The sequence below is a fragment of the Stenella coeruleoalba genome (assembly GCF_951394435.1).
Source record: "Stenella coeruleoalba genome assembly, chromosome: 15".
Lineage (NCBI taxonomy): Eukaryota > Metazoa > Chordata > Mammalia > Artiodactyla > Delphinidae > Stenella > Stenella coeruleoalba.
The window spans coordinates 58,875,099-58,889,201 of NC_137161.1; the positions used below are offsets into that span (position 1 = coordinate 58,875,099).

The window sequence follows — 14,103 nt, forward strand, 5'->3', positions numbered from 1 at the left end:
TAGTACCTTGGCAGTTTGTAGAAACTTAATGGTTAAAGGGTATGTGGGTAAGTGGCTGGCTGAGCGAATGAAATAAAAACTTGGTAGCTCAACAGCTGAGCTCAACAGTTTTTGAGGCTGTTAAGGTTGAGTACACTGGAGGAATAGATTTTGAGGGAAATCTGTAATGAAAAGTTGATTGTTTGATTCACATAAGCTAACATCTTTTAGATAGCTAAGAGACATCTTTTTAGGTGAGTCAAAATCATACACATGCCCTATTTCCTGTAGCTTCTAGTATAGAAAATGCCCCAGGTTATACAAACAAGGATTAATCCTTTCAAGATAGTGTTAACTAAGATGTAGAATCTGGGATTAAATATATCCACCTAAATAATTTGCCATTTTCTCTCCAGGACCATTATACAGAAATCACTATAAGCAAAATTTTATTTGTGGTCTTTTATCACATGCATTCATTCCTTTAAGATCCAAGCACCGATGAGGGCTTCTCGCATTTCTTAAAGTCCTAATTGGGAATCTTGGCACTGCGACTACTAACACACTAATTGCAGGCAAGGAAAACATAGCAAATTTAAGAGATAAAAATGCACGTAGTGCAGAACCTTCAAATATTTAATTAAATGACAAAAGACTTCTTTGCTAATTAAACCCTAAACATCCATGAACTGAATGAAGTACATAAAGTGTTTTTGGTCTGGTGACAAGACAAAATGACTTAGCAATTTCTTTGCATTCAAATATTTCTCAAGACCATGAATAAAATGTAGCCTTTATTAAACACTTGGACAGTCTTAAATACATTCAAGGCATTTAAAATATTAAAATTTCCATGCTTATTACAGTTCCTAAAAAACAAATTAACTAAGATTCAATTACTTCTTCAGAACAAAAACATGGCAAATTTCTCCCACCAGATCTGGTTTTGTCCATTAAATCTCTACGGCATGGAGGATGAATCCAGAAAACCCACTGTTGATTTCCACTGAAACATAAGCCACATACTCGACCTCTTATCCGACAAAACAATGTAATTTACTGCACAGATTTCCAGTACTCCTCTTGGCCCCTGGATAGGCCATTATTGGCTCCCAGCCCTCGCAGCCATGAGGTAAGGTGCCTCCCAAACTTAAGCCTTGGAAATCTAGCACCATGATGTGAACATTTTCATTACAATTCAGAATTATCTCTAACTCAGCTGTGGCCTTCAATTGTCAAAAAACTATCATCCTGCTCAAGAAACTTAAGTAAATCTGCTCTTTTCAACATAGAGAGCTATGAGAATTTCTACAGAGGGAAACTAGACGCACAGTGGAACAGGAAGGTAAACATCTGCTTCGTATTCAACAGGGACTAAGCTACAGGCCAAAGAACCACTGGGTGTTGCAAAATCTTTAGCTGGCTAGAGGATGGGATTAAAAAAACATACAGCTAACCCCAGAAAACTGTCATGGAGAGCACAGACTATATGATTAGGTAGGTAAGTTTGCCCTAAGCAAAGCAGTAGACTTAAATCTTCATCTTTGAATAAGTTAAGTTTCTATGGTAAACAAATCAATTACACTAAAACCCTACATTAAATGTAGTATACTCACTTTTACAGGCCTAAAAGGACAGTAGAATGAAAAACAAATTATTTTGTATTTCAGAGGTTTTCATGATTTAAAAAGCTGTCTCAACTCCTTGACTTGCTGGAGAACCGCTTTGATTCCTTTAGTCGTTATGTTCATGAACCCTATTACCTTTGAAAGCATGCCTCACTGGCCTTTCCTATACTACACTATGTCACTCACTATTAGAGATGCGTACCCCAATTCAAATGCAGGGAAAGGCCGAGTACCTGAAAAGTCACGTACTGCCTCAGGATATATTTGACAATGACCCGAAGTTTAAGAGTCTACTCTCCCAAGCTTCCTACCCTAGAGCTGTCACATAAAAATAGGTCTGTTTAGGGTGAGGAGGAATCTGGAGGAAGATGGAAAGGCTTATGGAAGACAAATATTTTCTTGCCTCCAGCGTTCAGGATCCGATCCAGTGCCTCTGTGAATGACTGCATGTTAATCTCCCCCAACAAATGTATGCTAACTCAGTGATCTGCAACCTTGGCTCATCACCATCTGGGTCCTGGAATCCATTATTTTAATTTTGATTCCAAGGCCTTTTCTAAGACCCATCTCAGCATGAGGGCCACGGCTGACTTGCACGCAGTGAGCCCATCAGTGGCCTGCAAACAAGCTTTGGATGTGTCTGCACAGATTACTGTGATGGAGCTGTCATGTGAACAAATGGCTTAAAGCAGATGAGGAAAAGGGTCACATCACAGGCATTCAAGTGAAACCAACAAGACATGGGATGCCAATTTTATACTGAGAAACAAATGTTTACTTTAATAATAAAAAAACACAACCACAGAGAAGCACTGTATTTTCCCTCTACTGCATTAGCAAATACAGAGCAATGAAATAAATGGATTTACTTCAAACTACTGGTTCTTACACCCATGAACATGTATGAGAATTACTTGTGGAGGTTTTAAAAACTATTTAAGTCTAGGCCTCACTCAGCGGTTCCAACAGGGGTCAGGACCCAGGTATTTTTTACAGGCTCTTTAGATAGCTCTGATGAGTAGCCTGCTGGTTGAGTCTCTGATTTTAGGTTGACTGGCGTACTTTGGGATTTTTGGGCCACTGTTTGGGGGTACGGGGAGCTTTTTTCGCAGATTTACTAGCAGTAGTGAAGAACTTGGCCTCTGGCTTTTTAGGAGTCTGTCTTGGGTCTTTTTTCCCCAGCGAAGAGGTTCTTTCTTTCTCCAACTCTTCTTTGATTCTTGCCTTCTTCCCTGGGCCTTTACCTGGGGTCTTGGACTCCAGAGCTGTTGGGGTCTCCAAAGCTGGGGAGGCCTTTCTCTTCTTCCCATGAGGTGTGTTGGGACCAGGACTCTTCTTTGGAGACTTCTTTCCTGCAGCACCTTTTTGTGTCTAAGAAAAAGCAAAAAGTGGGTGTGGTGTGGGACAGACAACTGATGATGTAACTCTAAGAGTCACTGTTTTTAAAATTTAGGGAACCCCTAAGAGGGAAACTGCAGCACGATGAATGAGGAATGGCTTTTTCCTCTTGCCTCAAAATCATTTTGAAAGGCAGCTGTACTCCACTATTAATGACTGTAAAAAGGACCCTGGCACCTCCCTGGTCTAACCATCTTTCCTTATGGCTGCGGCTAAGGACTCCTAGAAGCACTGGGAGCACAGTGGGAAGACCTGTGACCTAAATACTGACTCTTCTTCACCTCCAGTTGTAAATTCCTCGCATGTGGGTTACGGCAGGGGGTTCCGTAACAGTGTGTGTGAAAACCAACTGGGGTGCCCGTTAGCAAAAGGGAGGACCGTGTTCCAGACTGGAAATCCTGGATTTTCCAAGCACCCCAGATGATGTGGCTGATGATCCAAGGACAACATTCCAGCAATGGACTCTGTCCCACACAGAAGGAGGTTATATAGACAAAACAACCAACAAAACTTTGTTTTTGAGTTAACATAAAACAGATGGAAAATTTGAAAAACATTGAAAATATAAAAAACAAAACTCTCTAATAACTTTACCACACAATATTAATATTATTCACTACCTTTTCCCCATGAGTATGTATTTAAAAGCCAAGTATTATGCTCTTTCCCCAACTATCTCATTAGTATTTCCTAAGCACTATAAACTCGTACTAAACGTTATCTTGAATAACTTTATAAAAACTACTGCAAGGGTACATAGCATTTTCTCACTTTTGCTTCTACAGTGAACAATGCTGAAACTTTCATATCTTTCCCCTCGTCAAATTCCCTAGATGGGTTCAAAGGGCATATACACTTCCACACTCTTTTTTAGGCCTCGCCTCGTCGCTTGTGGTATCTTAGTTCCCTGACCAGGGATCGAACCCCGGCCCCTGGCAGTGAAAGCGCTGAGTCCTAACCACTGGACTGCCAGGGAACACCCAACACTTCTACACTCTCGATGCGTATCACCCACTCAGGAAGCTATGCTTTCCACTCTTTAATTTCCAACACATTACCTGCCAGTCCCATTATAACAAATATAGCTTACTTTTTCTAGAAACAATTATACTGCCTACAGTTAATATACTGATCAACATTAATTTCAAATATTTTTTAAAAAAACCTCACTAGCAGCTTGGGGACACTGTAAAAGGAATATTTCACTAGCAGAGGAAAATTATAACTCCGTTGAAGATGTTAAGGATTACTGTGAGGAAAAAATACCTAATAGGTAAAGTGCAGTAACAGCCCTGGGTTGACTCTAATGGGCTGTGCCGAGGGGCCATGTGTCTCATGCGCACATGGTGAGGGCAGCCCTCTACTCTCTTAGGGACCCATTTCTCTCCTTATTTTCAAGAGGTCTCCCCCCAATATTTGGATAGATACTATGAGTATGAGCAAAAACATTATCAAAATGGGAATTCCCTGGCTGTCCAGTGGTTAGGACTCAGCGCTTTCACTGCCATGGGAACGCGGTCGATCCCTGGTTGGGGAACTAAGATCCCGCAAGCCTCGTGGTGCGGCCAAACAAAACAAAAACAAAAACACATTATCAAAGCACCCCAAAACAAAAAAACTCAGTTCCTTTAAATCACCTCCTCTGAAACCCATGAAGTCAGATTTCTGTAAGAACCATGCAGGGTGGGGTGTTTGAAAGGTTTCAGAGGCAGACTCCAGCACCCAAGTTTCCCTTGGCAAATTTTCTGAAACTAATTATGCGGTGACTGAGGACTCACCTTCAGAAACTGAACCTGCTTTTCAAAACCACAGGCAATGTTTTTTAGAATTATTAATATGGCCGAGTCTCCCTTGATTCCAAGGTACACAAAAGGCTGTGCTGACTACACATCGCTTCACTATTTAGGAGGGGGACAGAGTCAGTCGGGGTTCTTGGGATTTACCCTAGTATTTTTCATCCATGACTTCACATCTGTTCTCTGGCAGAACAGATTTTTATAAACGATGCCTCCCAGCTGTGTAGCACTTCCCGTCCCTCACCAAGTGCCTGCCTGGCACACGGAGCCCTGGAATCCGTCCATGATGGATATTAAATATTAATGAAAATACCTCTATGCTTCTTGCAGCTGGAGTTTCCTTCACTGGTACCAGCAGTGGGATTTCATCTTCAGACTCGTCTTGAGCTTTAGCGGGGGTGCTCACCCCACCGGTCTCCTTCTGGGGTCCAGGGTCCTGGGCTGGAGCACCACCAGTTTTGGGGGCCGGTGCATCTGTAGTCGGGGCTGGTGCAGCCTTTCCAGCCTGTTTCATAAGCTTCTTGTTTCCTTTCTTTTCCTGCTGTCTTTTAAGACGTTCTTTCTTCTTTTGGCTTTTCTTTGATACCTACCAAAAAAAAAAAAAAAACAAGCATAATTTTAATGGGGGACTCTTTTGTTGGTAAATAAATGGCACAGACTTAGCACGCGCAGTCAGGTCATCCATAAGATCCCTGAAAGGGCCTTGACCTGTACAAGATCCAAGCACATGAGTCCCATCGCCAGCACTTGAACCCCAACTCTGCTTTGCCTCAGAGTCCCAGCCAAAGATGCATTTTATGTGGTAAATTATATTCAGAATCTGGGTATCTGAAGTGTGCAGTCACCAGCTGTGTGGAAGTCAACCTCATTTACAGGCGAGTTACAAATAATCCAGAATTGTATAGTATGTGATGTGTTGAACTTCCATATATGCAGGTTCCACATCTGCAGATTCAACCAAATGTGAATCAAAAGTATTCAAGGGGGCTTCCCTGGTGGTGCAGTGGTTGAGAGTCCGCCTGCCAACGCAGGGGACACGGGTTTGTGCCCCGGTCCGGGAAGATCCCACATGCTGTGGAGCGGCTGGGCCCATGAGCCATGGCCGCTGAGCCTGCGCGTCCGGAGCCTGTGCTCCGCAATGGGAGAGGCCACAACAGTGAGAGGCCCGCGTACCGCAAAAAAAAAAAAAAAAAAAATTCAAGGGAAAAAAAAAAATTCCAAAAAGTTCCAAAAAGCGAAACTTAAATTTGCTGCACTCCGACAACTATTTACATAGCACTCACATTGTATCAGTCATAAGTAATCTAAAGATGATTTAAAGGGCGTCCAGTGATTAATACTCCGTGCTCCTGGGAGTGCTGGGGGCCCGGGTTTGATCCCTGGTTGGGGAACTAGATCCCGGATGCTGCAACTAAAGATCCCGCATGAGGCAGCGGAGATCCTGCGTGCCGCAATTAAGACCCGGCACAGCTAGATAGCTAGCTGGCTAAATACACAGATAGATAAATAAATATTAAGAAAAAAAAGATTATTTAAAGGATGCCAGAGGATGTGGTGTAGTTTATGTGCAAATACTATGCTGCCTTATATAAGGGACTTTAGCACCCACAAATTTTGGCATCCTTGCGGGGGATCCTGGAACTAATCCCCCCATGTATGAGATGGGTGACTGTACATCTCCATGAAGCTGCTACAAAAACAAAAAACCCTGATATTTTTTTCCTGCCTGAGTTTGTGGTTGAGAGTTAACACAGTAGCAAGTTTACATAGCTAGAGGTCCATTATCCTTACCACAGAGTACTGTTAGATAACATCTATAACTGTGACAAAATTCCATTTTAACCAGCAATTCCAACATTGTCACCAAGCCCTCAACTGAATCTGACAAACAGCAAAAAATTCAGACTTCTTGTTTCCAGTAACAGCAGTTTATGTTATTTTGGATTATGAAAACAAGTAAAAAGTAGGGTAAAATATTAACAACTTTTTTCATAAAAGCACTGATGAGCTGATTACACTGTAAGAAATGTTTGCCCCGAGAGTATTTGCTGATCCCTAACTTTTAACAGCTGTTATGACTGGGCACAGGAGGGCAGGGGTGTGAAGTGGAGAAATCAAATCCTAATGTCCATACCAGGCAGGGATTCTAAGTAAAGACCTCATTACAATAAGCTGGGACCCCAATGAGTCGGACCCTCAGGATAGAGATGAACAGGGGGCAGAGTCGTGAGGATCTGTCACTGTGGGTGGATTTGCATCATTCAGGGAACCTCGAGCCTTGAGTGTGCTTCTAGGTGGTTCTGGGTTGAGAGTGCCCCAAGGTGGCTGGCTGCCATAAGTCTAAATCCTCTCGGGAAAGATCTTCATCCCACCCCTCAGGTTACTTCTACAAATAATTTTCCAAATGGACTATCCACGATACAGTCCACAATAACTAAGTACACAGGAACCAGCAGGTAGAGACAACCCGCTACATCACCAAGATGGCTAATGGTCTGAATTATCAGACAATAAAACAACTATGCTTAATGGGTTCTAAGAATTAAGACAAACTGGAAGACTATTTAGATAACAGAAAACCAAAAAAAGGTAACGATAATTTGAAAAAGAACAAAACACAGAACTTCTAGAAGACAAAAAATTAAAAGACTGAGTCTAAAAACTCATTGGACACATCGATGAACATGGCTGGAGAAGGACCAAAGGAACTAGGAGATTGGTCCAGCCAATAGCAAAAAGTTCCCCTTTCTCTCATGCGGCTTTCTGCAATATTACCAGCAGCACTGAAAACCTACAAACCAAAACCAAGAGGTATGCCAGCCTCATACGATCTTGAATTTCGCCCATAAATAACCATGTATGAATACTGAATAGACTCGATTTCGGTTTTCCCCTTCCTCTCAGCTCCTCCTGACACTGCACAGGCCCCTTCTGAGCCTTTGTTCTCTCTTCCTGGGCTGCGCTTACAGCCTTGATTACACCTGCCTGGGATGTGAACTTCTACTAACCTTTTTCTTCTGACTTTGTGTGCGTAGTCCCCTGGCTTCACCACGACTGCTGACAAATGAAGAAAAGACAGGCAAGGAAACCGATCTCTCAGTCTTCACGTACAAGAGCTTCACGCTCTCCCACTTCTGAAACAGAGAGAAGAGTAACATCATTTGTAGGTGTTTTGTTCCTTTAAACGAACGGCCAGTGGAAGCATCTGCGAGACCGTACCTCCGGCAGTTTCTGTGAAAGCCTTCTTGTGACAGCAACAACGTTTTCCACGATGTGCTGAACTTGCATCCCAGTGTGACCAATGCGGATGGTACTGAAATTTAATAAAGCATTAGACACAGAGAGCTGAAAAAATAACTTGGTTTTCAAAATAAAGCATAAGCAGGTATGTGAGAAATACACAATCCTAAAAAAATTTTTTTTAATGTAAAATCATTGAAATCTTTAGGTTCTCAATTTATTTTAAAGGAAGCTGATCATCCTTCATGTTCTAGAAGTGCCCTCGTCCTGAAGTATGCCCTACCATCAAGAGGCGACTGAGGAGCCGGCACCTAACCATGTGAGGCTGGGAGGGGCAGCGGGGAGGGCAAAGGGAATTCCACCTTCATTCTGGAAAACACAGGTCACTGAGTCAGCCCTCAAGCTTTCCTGAGGGCAATTACCCCCTGCAGCGGCTGTTCTGAAAAGGACCACCCCCAGGAGGACTGCTTGCTACCTTTATAGCTCCACTGACCTGACACAGCGGCCACCTCTAAAATGAACAGTTGCTCGTGTAATAGCATCTTCTGGCCAAGAGCAAAACCATCCCCTCAGCTGAAGCAGAGGGCAGCCGCAAGCCAACGGGGAAGCCCAGAAATGCCCACTGCTCAGCCACTGGGTCCGCTGGTCCTGGCAGCCCCCACTCTCCCCACCATGGGAGCTAAAAGGCAGGCTGGCTGTCGGCAGGATGAGTGCAGAATGAGGATGAGACAGGCTGATGCTCCTACCTCCCCCCAGACAAAGACGGGGCTCTGCCCATTCTGTGCGCCCACTGTCACTGACCTGCACGTACACCCTGAACCAGGCTTATTCTCCTGTTTTCCTAAACATCTAAAGGTGCCCTGTACAGGGACTTCCCTGGTGGTCCAGTGGTTAAGACTCCATGCTCACAATGCAGGGGGTGCGGGTTCAATCCCTGGTTGGGGACCTAAGATCCCACACGCTGCATGGCACATCCAAAAAATTAAAAAAAAAAAAAAGGGTGCCCATCCAGTACAGTAAAAATCAGCAGACGTGCCTTTTAAAATTTAAGTTAGTTAAAATCAGGTAAAGTTAGAAGTTCAGATCCTCAGCTGTGGAAGCCATGTTTCAAGTGCTCAGCAGCCATCTGTGGCTCATTCTTCTGCATGAGACTACACAGCTATAGACCATCTCCACCACTTTGGAAAGTTCTAGGGGGCAGCACTGTTCTAGAGAATTGAATACTTCTAAAGAATGAATTTTGGTTTTAACAGAAGAGTCTGGTTTCATTAATACTATCTTATTTTAAAAAGTTTATAAAATCATTATTAAATATAAAATGAAACAGAGGCACACCTTAACGCCTTTTACCTACCTGCAAGAACCACTTTTAGAGATGTTTAAGACAGTTCCCCCTACACAGTCACTGATCTCTCTGGATAAATTCTTGGCCTGAAGGTTTACAGGTACTGGAACTCTAAAACAATACAAAGGCGTTTACAGCAGCACATACACACCCATAAATTTCACGCTACTAAAGTCCAGTCATTGCTGAGAAACTTACTTCTTTCTGTTGTAGAAATGTCTCCCGAGGTGTGAGGGTAAGAGCCGCCTGATTCTGGCGTCCGTGATGAAGAAGTCGAAACTACCCAAGAGGCGGAGCTTAGCTTCATAGGCTTTATATTCCTTTTTTAAAGTTCGGAGGGGGATAATCTAGAAAATGTAAAAACATGAATCTATATACAAAACAGAAACAGACTCACAGACACAGAAAACAAACTTATGGTTACCAAAGGGAGGGCAGGGACAAATTAGGAGTTTGGGATCAACAGATACAAACTGCTATACATAAAATAGATAAGCAACATGGATTTACTGTATAGCACAGGAAACTATACCCAATATCTTATAATAACCTATAATATAATCTGCAAAATAAACAAACAAAAAACCCTGAATCACTATGCTGTACACCTGAAGCTAACAATATTGTAGACCAACTATACTTCGATAAAAAAGAGAGAGAGAGGAAAAAAAAGGTATAAAAACAAAAAATTAAGAACCTGAACAACAAGAAGAAGAAATACCGGGGCAATTTGTATTTGGATTTTAAAATGCCCTGGGGTCACAGTTTAGTGAACATGTGAGTATCTAAAACAGCACAGGCACAGGGGCAAATGAGTCGGGACCTCAGCTAAAGAAACCGAACCAATGACTACAAAACGGGGGAGGGGTGCCAAGTCAGAGGCAAACCCAGGATGCTCTGGAAGGAGAGAGAAGTGACACAACGGAGCAGCATTCTATAAAATCTTCAAGATATAATCATTACTGATGCACGTGTTGAGCTTTTAGGTCAACATACCTCAACAGCCCATCTGTCACAGGTAAGAGGGAATATGCCCTACCTAAAGCCAATGAGAATTAAATTAAAAAGAGAAAATTAAGTTAAAAATTAAATTCCTAGGAGAGAAACATGTACCAGGAATGTCACTTTAATTGAATCCAATCTTTTAGTTGTCTTGAAAATATTAACCTGCTCCCTACCTGAGAAATGTGCTTTTTTCCCATAACATATTTTATTGAACACAACAGATCTAAAATACCATGTTTAACTGTAATTTACAGAAATTATTTTATATTCTTTTTCCATGTTAAGTCCTTAAGATCCAGTATTTGTGTTACATCTTAATTCTGACTAGCCACGTATCAAGTGCTTAATGCCATGTGTGGCTAGGTGCTACCATGATGGACAGCTTAGCATTGGTCAGTTACAGCTATTCATTACCTGAGAAATGATTTTAACTCCATGCTTGTTCAAAAGCTTCTTATAAAAACGTTCTGTCTGTTCGGGAGTTAAATTAGGTTCATCTTTGGTAAATAAACAGATATCTGCTAAATCTGATCGAATACCATGAGGCAAGGACCTGCAAAATACATGAGAACGAACCAAGGAATAAAGCATTATAACTGATAACATGTATGTTTATATGCCACAGAATACACAATAAATTCACTGTCATCTCAATAAACTTCATTCATGCTTTTAAAGCAAATACACTACTGAGAACATTTAAAAATATATCTAGGGCTTCCCTGGTGGTGCAGTGGTTGAGAGTCCGCCTGCCGATGCAGGGGACACGGGATTGTGCCCTGGTCCGGGAAGATCCCACATGCCGCGGAGCGGCTGGGCCCGTAAGCCATGGCCGCTGAGCCTGCGCGTCTGGAGCCTGTGCTCCGCAACGGGAGAGGCCACAACAGTGAGAGGCCTGCGTACCGCAAAATAAATAAATAAATAATCTAGTTTTCAGTGGTACAGAGGAGAGATTTAACATTCAAATACTAAATCACCACAAATATCTGCAGGCCAAAACATCAACTAATATTTGGGATACAATTAAGACTTAAAATATAATCAAAGATACTCAAAGTAGTGCACATGTAATTATTATTATTTTACGTGTTGCTATATAAGCATACGTACTACCATGTGCTAGAATAATCTAGTTTCATCAGGACAGTTCTGATTCAGAACTCTACCTTGCAGAAACCCCTGGGCTCCATAAACATAACTCTCAAGACCAGAAACAGAAAACGGAGCAAACCTACAGGGACCAGCAAACATGAATTATGTTGAGTCTCAAAAAGGTTTAGCTCACTTTCTAGGCCTACATGTTCTGAGGAAACATTTCCTCAGTTTAAAAAGAGAGCAATCCGCAGTAGCAGGACTTGGCAAACGAGATGGCAAGTGGCAGAAATCACCAAGAGGTGAGCAGTTGGAAAAACACCGCGGAGAAAGTAAGGGCTTTCCAGAAGCAAAAACCCGCCTGGGCAGAGGTATGGAATAAAGAACGCACCCAGATACATAAAGCAATAACTAAGGCAATCTGGCTGGTGCGGTTTGTGAGAATGAGTTAAGAGAGAGTCTGAGGGTCAAAAGGGTCTTTCCAATTTGTAGTCATTCTTAACCCCTATCACCCACCTTTATGGGGAAAAGAAAAAGAAGTTATCCCACACACTGCTTTCTATAGCACAGCTGGCTTTTTAACACCCAAGAAATGAGAGACTCCACAGAGAGGCAGGGTTACCAGACAGAATATAGGACATCCAGTTAAATCTGAACCATTTTTTAAGTATAATTATGTCCCCAACATTACATGGGACCTACTTATCTAAAAAATTGCTTGTATTTTTATTTGCTAAATCTGGCAACTCTGCAGAGAGGGCATCTCTCACCTATGAGTCCTAGCAATAAGAATGTGCTATCACCATGGGTTTTTTTCTCTTAGGAAATCACGGCCAAATTTTTAATTGTCTGTATAAAGGAGTGAGTTCAGGACCTCAGGGATTTTAGCTTGCAACTAGCTTGACGTGGAAAGATAACAGATCCTATGAAAATATGAAAGCTGTTGCATTTATTCTAACCTCTGTCCTCTCAAAAACCAGGTTTTCAGATTCAATAGAACAGCTTAGGTCAAACTGTCCACCAAACATCCAGAAAACTGGTGACATTTCTAGAAAACTTAAGCACATCTGAAATCCTAGAAAACTTAAGAATGTCTGAAGACCTATGTTTTTGGGGGGCACAATTATTTCAACTCAAGATATCCTGAGTTTGCAAAGTTTCCACCAGAAACTAAGCTGCCGTTTGTTAAAGTTCCACGGAATGGCCAAGCCGATAAAAAGAGCAAAGGTAGAAAATCAGAACTTACAATCTGACCCTCAGTTCTTTACTTGGAATTTTCCATAATACCACCATTAAAAAGAAATTTTCATTCTCATTCAAAAGCAATCCATTTGCGTTTTTCCTGGATCTGGAATGTGCCAACAGAGCTTCTACTGCCTTTTTAATCTGCAAGGTGGAGATACACAAATAAATTACATCTCAATCGAATTTAAAACTTGCCCCCGCCCCAGAATTTGTCCCTGATAAATTTCTATTTTAGCAGGTAACCTCCACAACCGTATCCATTAGGATCCTGCAATTTGTAATCAGAGGAATGTAGCCACCTAAGTATCCGCTAATAGCATCGTCTACAGAAACGAGCCTCTTCTAAATATAACATCGAGACAGAGAGAACGTGCTTCCCCTGCCCTGGATGATGAAGGCAGTAATACCAATAAAAGCGCAATACACCTGCATCTAGTATTTCCTGAGCGCTTATTATGTACCAGGCTCCCTGGGTACCGCGCTTTAGGTGCATCACCTCCTCTCAGAGACCATTTTAAATGCGAAGTTACTGAGGCTGGTAAAAATCAAGCGACTTGGCCAAAGTCAAAGGCAGGGAAGCACAGCCAGGTGGACCTCACCCCAGGATCCCAAGTTATACCTGCAATCCAACTCAAGATAAGAGACTTCCCTGGTGGTCCAGTGGTTAGGACTCCGCGCTTCCACCGCAGGGGACACAGGTTCGATCCCTGGTCGGGGAACTAGAATCCCGCAGGCCGCGCGGAGCAGCCAAAACAAAAAAATCCAACTCAAGAGAGCCAGGCCGCAGGGCTGGAGGAGGCGGGCGTCTACCCGCGAGTACAAAGCAGCGGGCGAGCCGAGGGCACCGCGAACGAGCGACCCTCCCAAAGCTCCGGAGGCGCCCACACCGGCCCGGAGCCCGCATTCCGCACCCGCGCCGCCCAAGGCCACGGCCATCCCGCTTCCGAACGCCCCTCCCCAGAGGCCACTCACCTGCTCTTCGTCCAGCTGCTCCAGGCCGGCCGGGGTCGCTGGAGTCGAAGCTGAAGTTACGGTTGAGGTTGACGGTGGGGTAGAAGCCGAGGCCTCCATTTCGCGTTCACCTCGTGGAGACGCGCATCCGGATCCCAGGAGCTGGTTCCTGAGGCGCACGCGCGAAACCAGGCCCGTAGCCGGAAGTCGGGGGGCGGGGACTAGGCCCTCGAGTCACTTCCGGGAGCGCGGGGTCGAGTCTCTGGGCGTTGCGGCGACAGAGTTTGGCGGGCGAAAGCAAACAGAGGTAGGTATTCGCCCCGCCTGTGGTCTGTCACTTCCCAGAGGGATTACTTCTCTTTCTCTTCTGTTCCCGGTGTCTGTGAGGCGCGGGGAGCAGCCTGGTGACATCTCGCTCTCACTC

General features: G+C 43.4%; 1 protein-coding gene across 1 annotated transcript; it reads right to left on the reverse strand.

The window, feature by feature from the left end:
- Nucleotides 1-755: 755 nt before the first annotated feature.
- Nucleotides 756-13,845, reverse strand: RSL1D1 (ribosomal L1 domain containing 1). The gene is made up of 9 exons (XM_079944667.1): nt 13,701-13,845; nt 12,730-12,869; nt 10,806-10,944; nt 9,585-9,733; nt 9,396-9,497; nt 8,021-8,114; nt 7,810-7,935; nt 5,115-5,387; nt 756-2,978 (listed from the first exon to the last, which is right to left on the reverse strand). Exons 1-9 carry the CDS (start codon nt 13,797-13,799, stop codon nt 2,652-2,654), a joined length of 1,449 nt encoding a protein of 482 aa, XP_079800793.1. The 5' UTR covers nt 13,800-13,845; the 3' UTR covers nt 756-2,651.
- Between the last annotated feature and the right edge of the window lie 258 nt (nt 13,846-14,103).

Coding starts and splice junctions, on each gene's coding strand:
- RSL1D1 (XM_079944667.1), bottom strand. CDS start 13,799: ATGGAGGCCTCGGCTTCTACCCCACCGTCAACCTCAACCGTAACTTCA. Junction 10,945..12,729: donor AAAGAACTGAGGGTCAGATT/GTAAGTTCTGAT, acceptor TGTATTTTGCAG/GTCCTTGCCTCATGGTATTC. Junction 8,115..9,395: donor TCTAAAAGTGGTTCTTGCAG/GTAGGTAAAAGG, acceptor ATTAAATTTCAG/TACCATCCGCATTGGTCACA.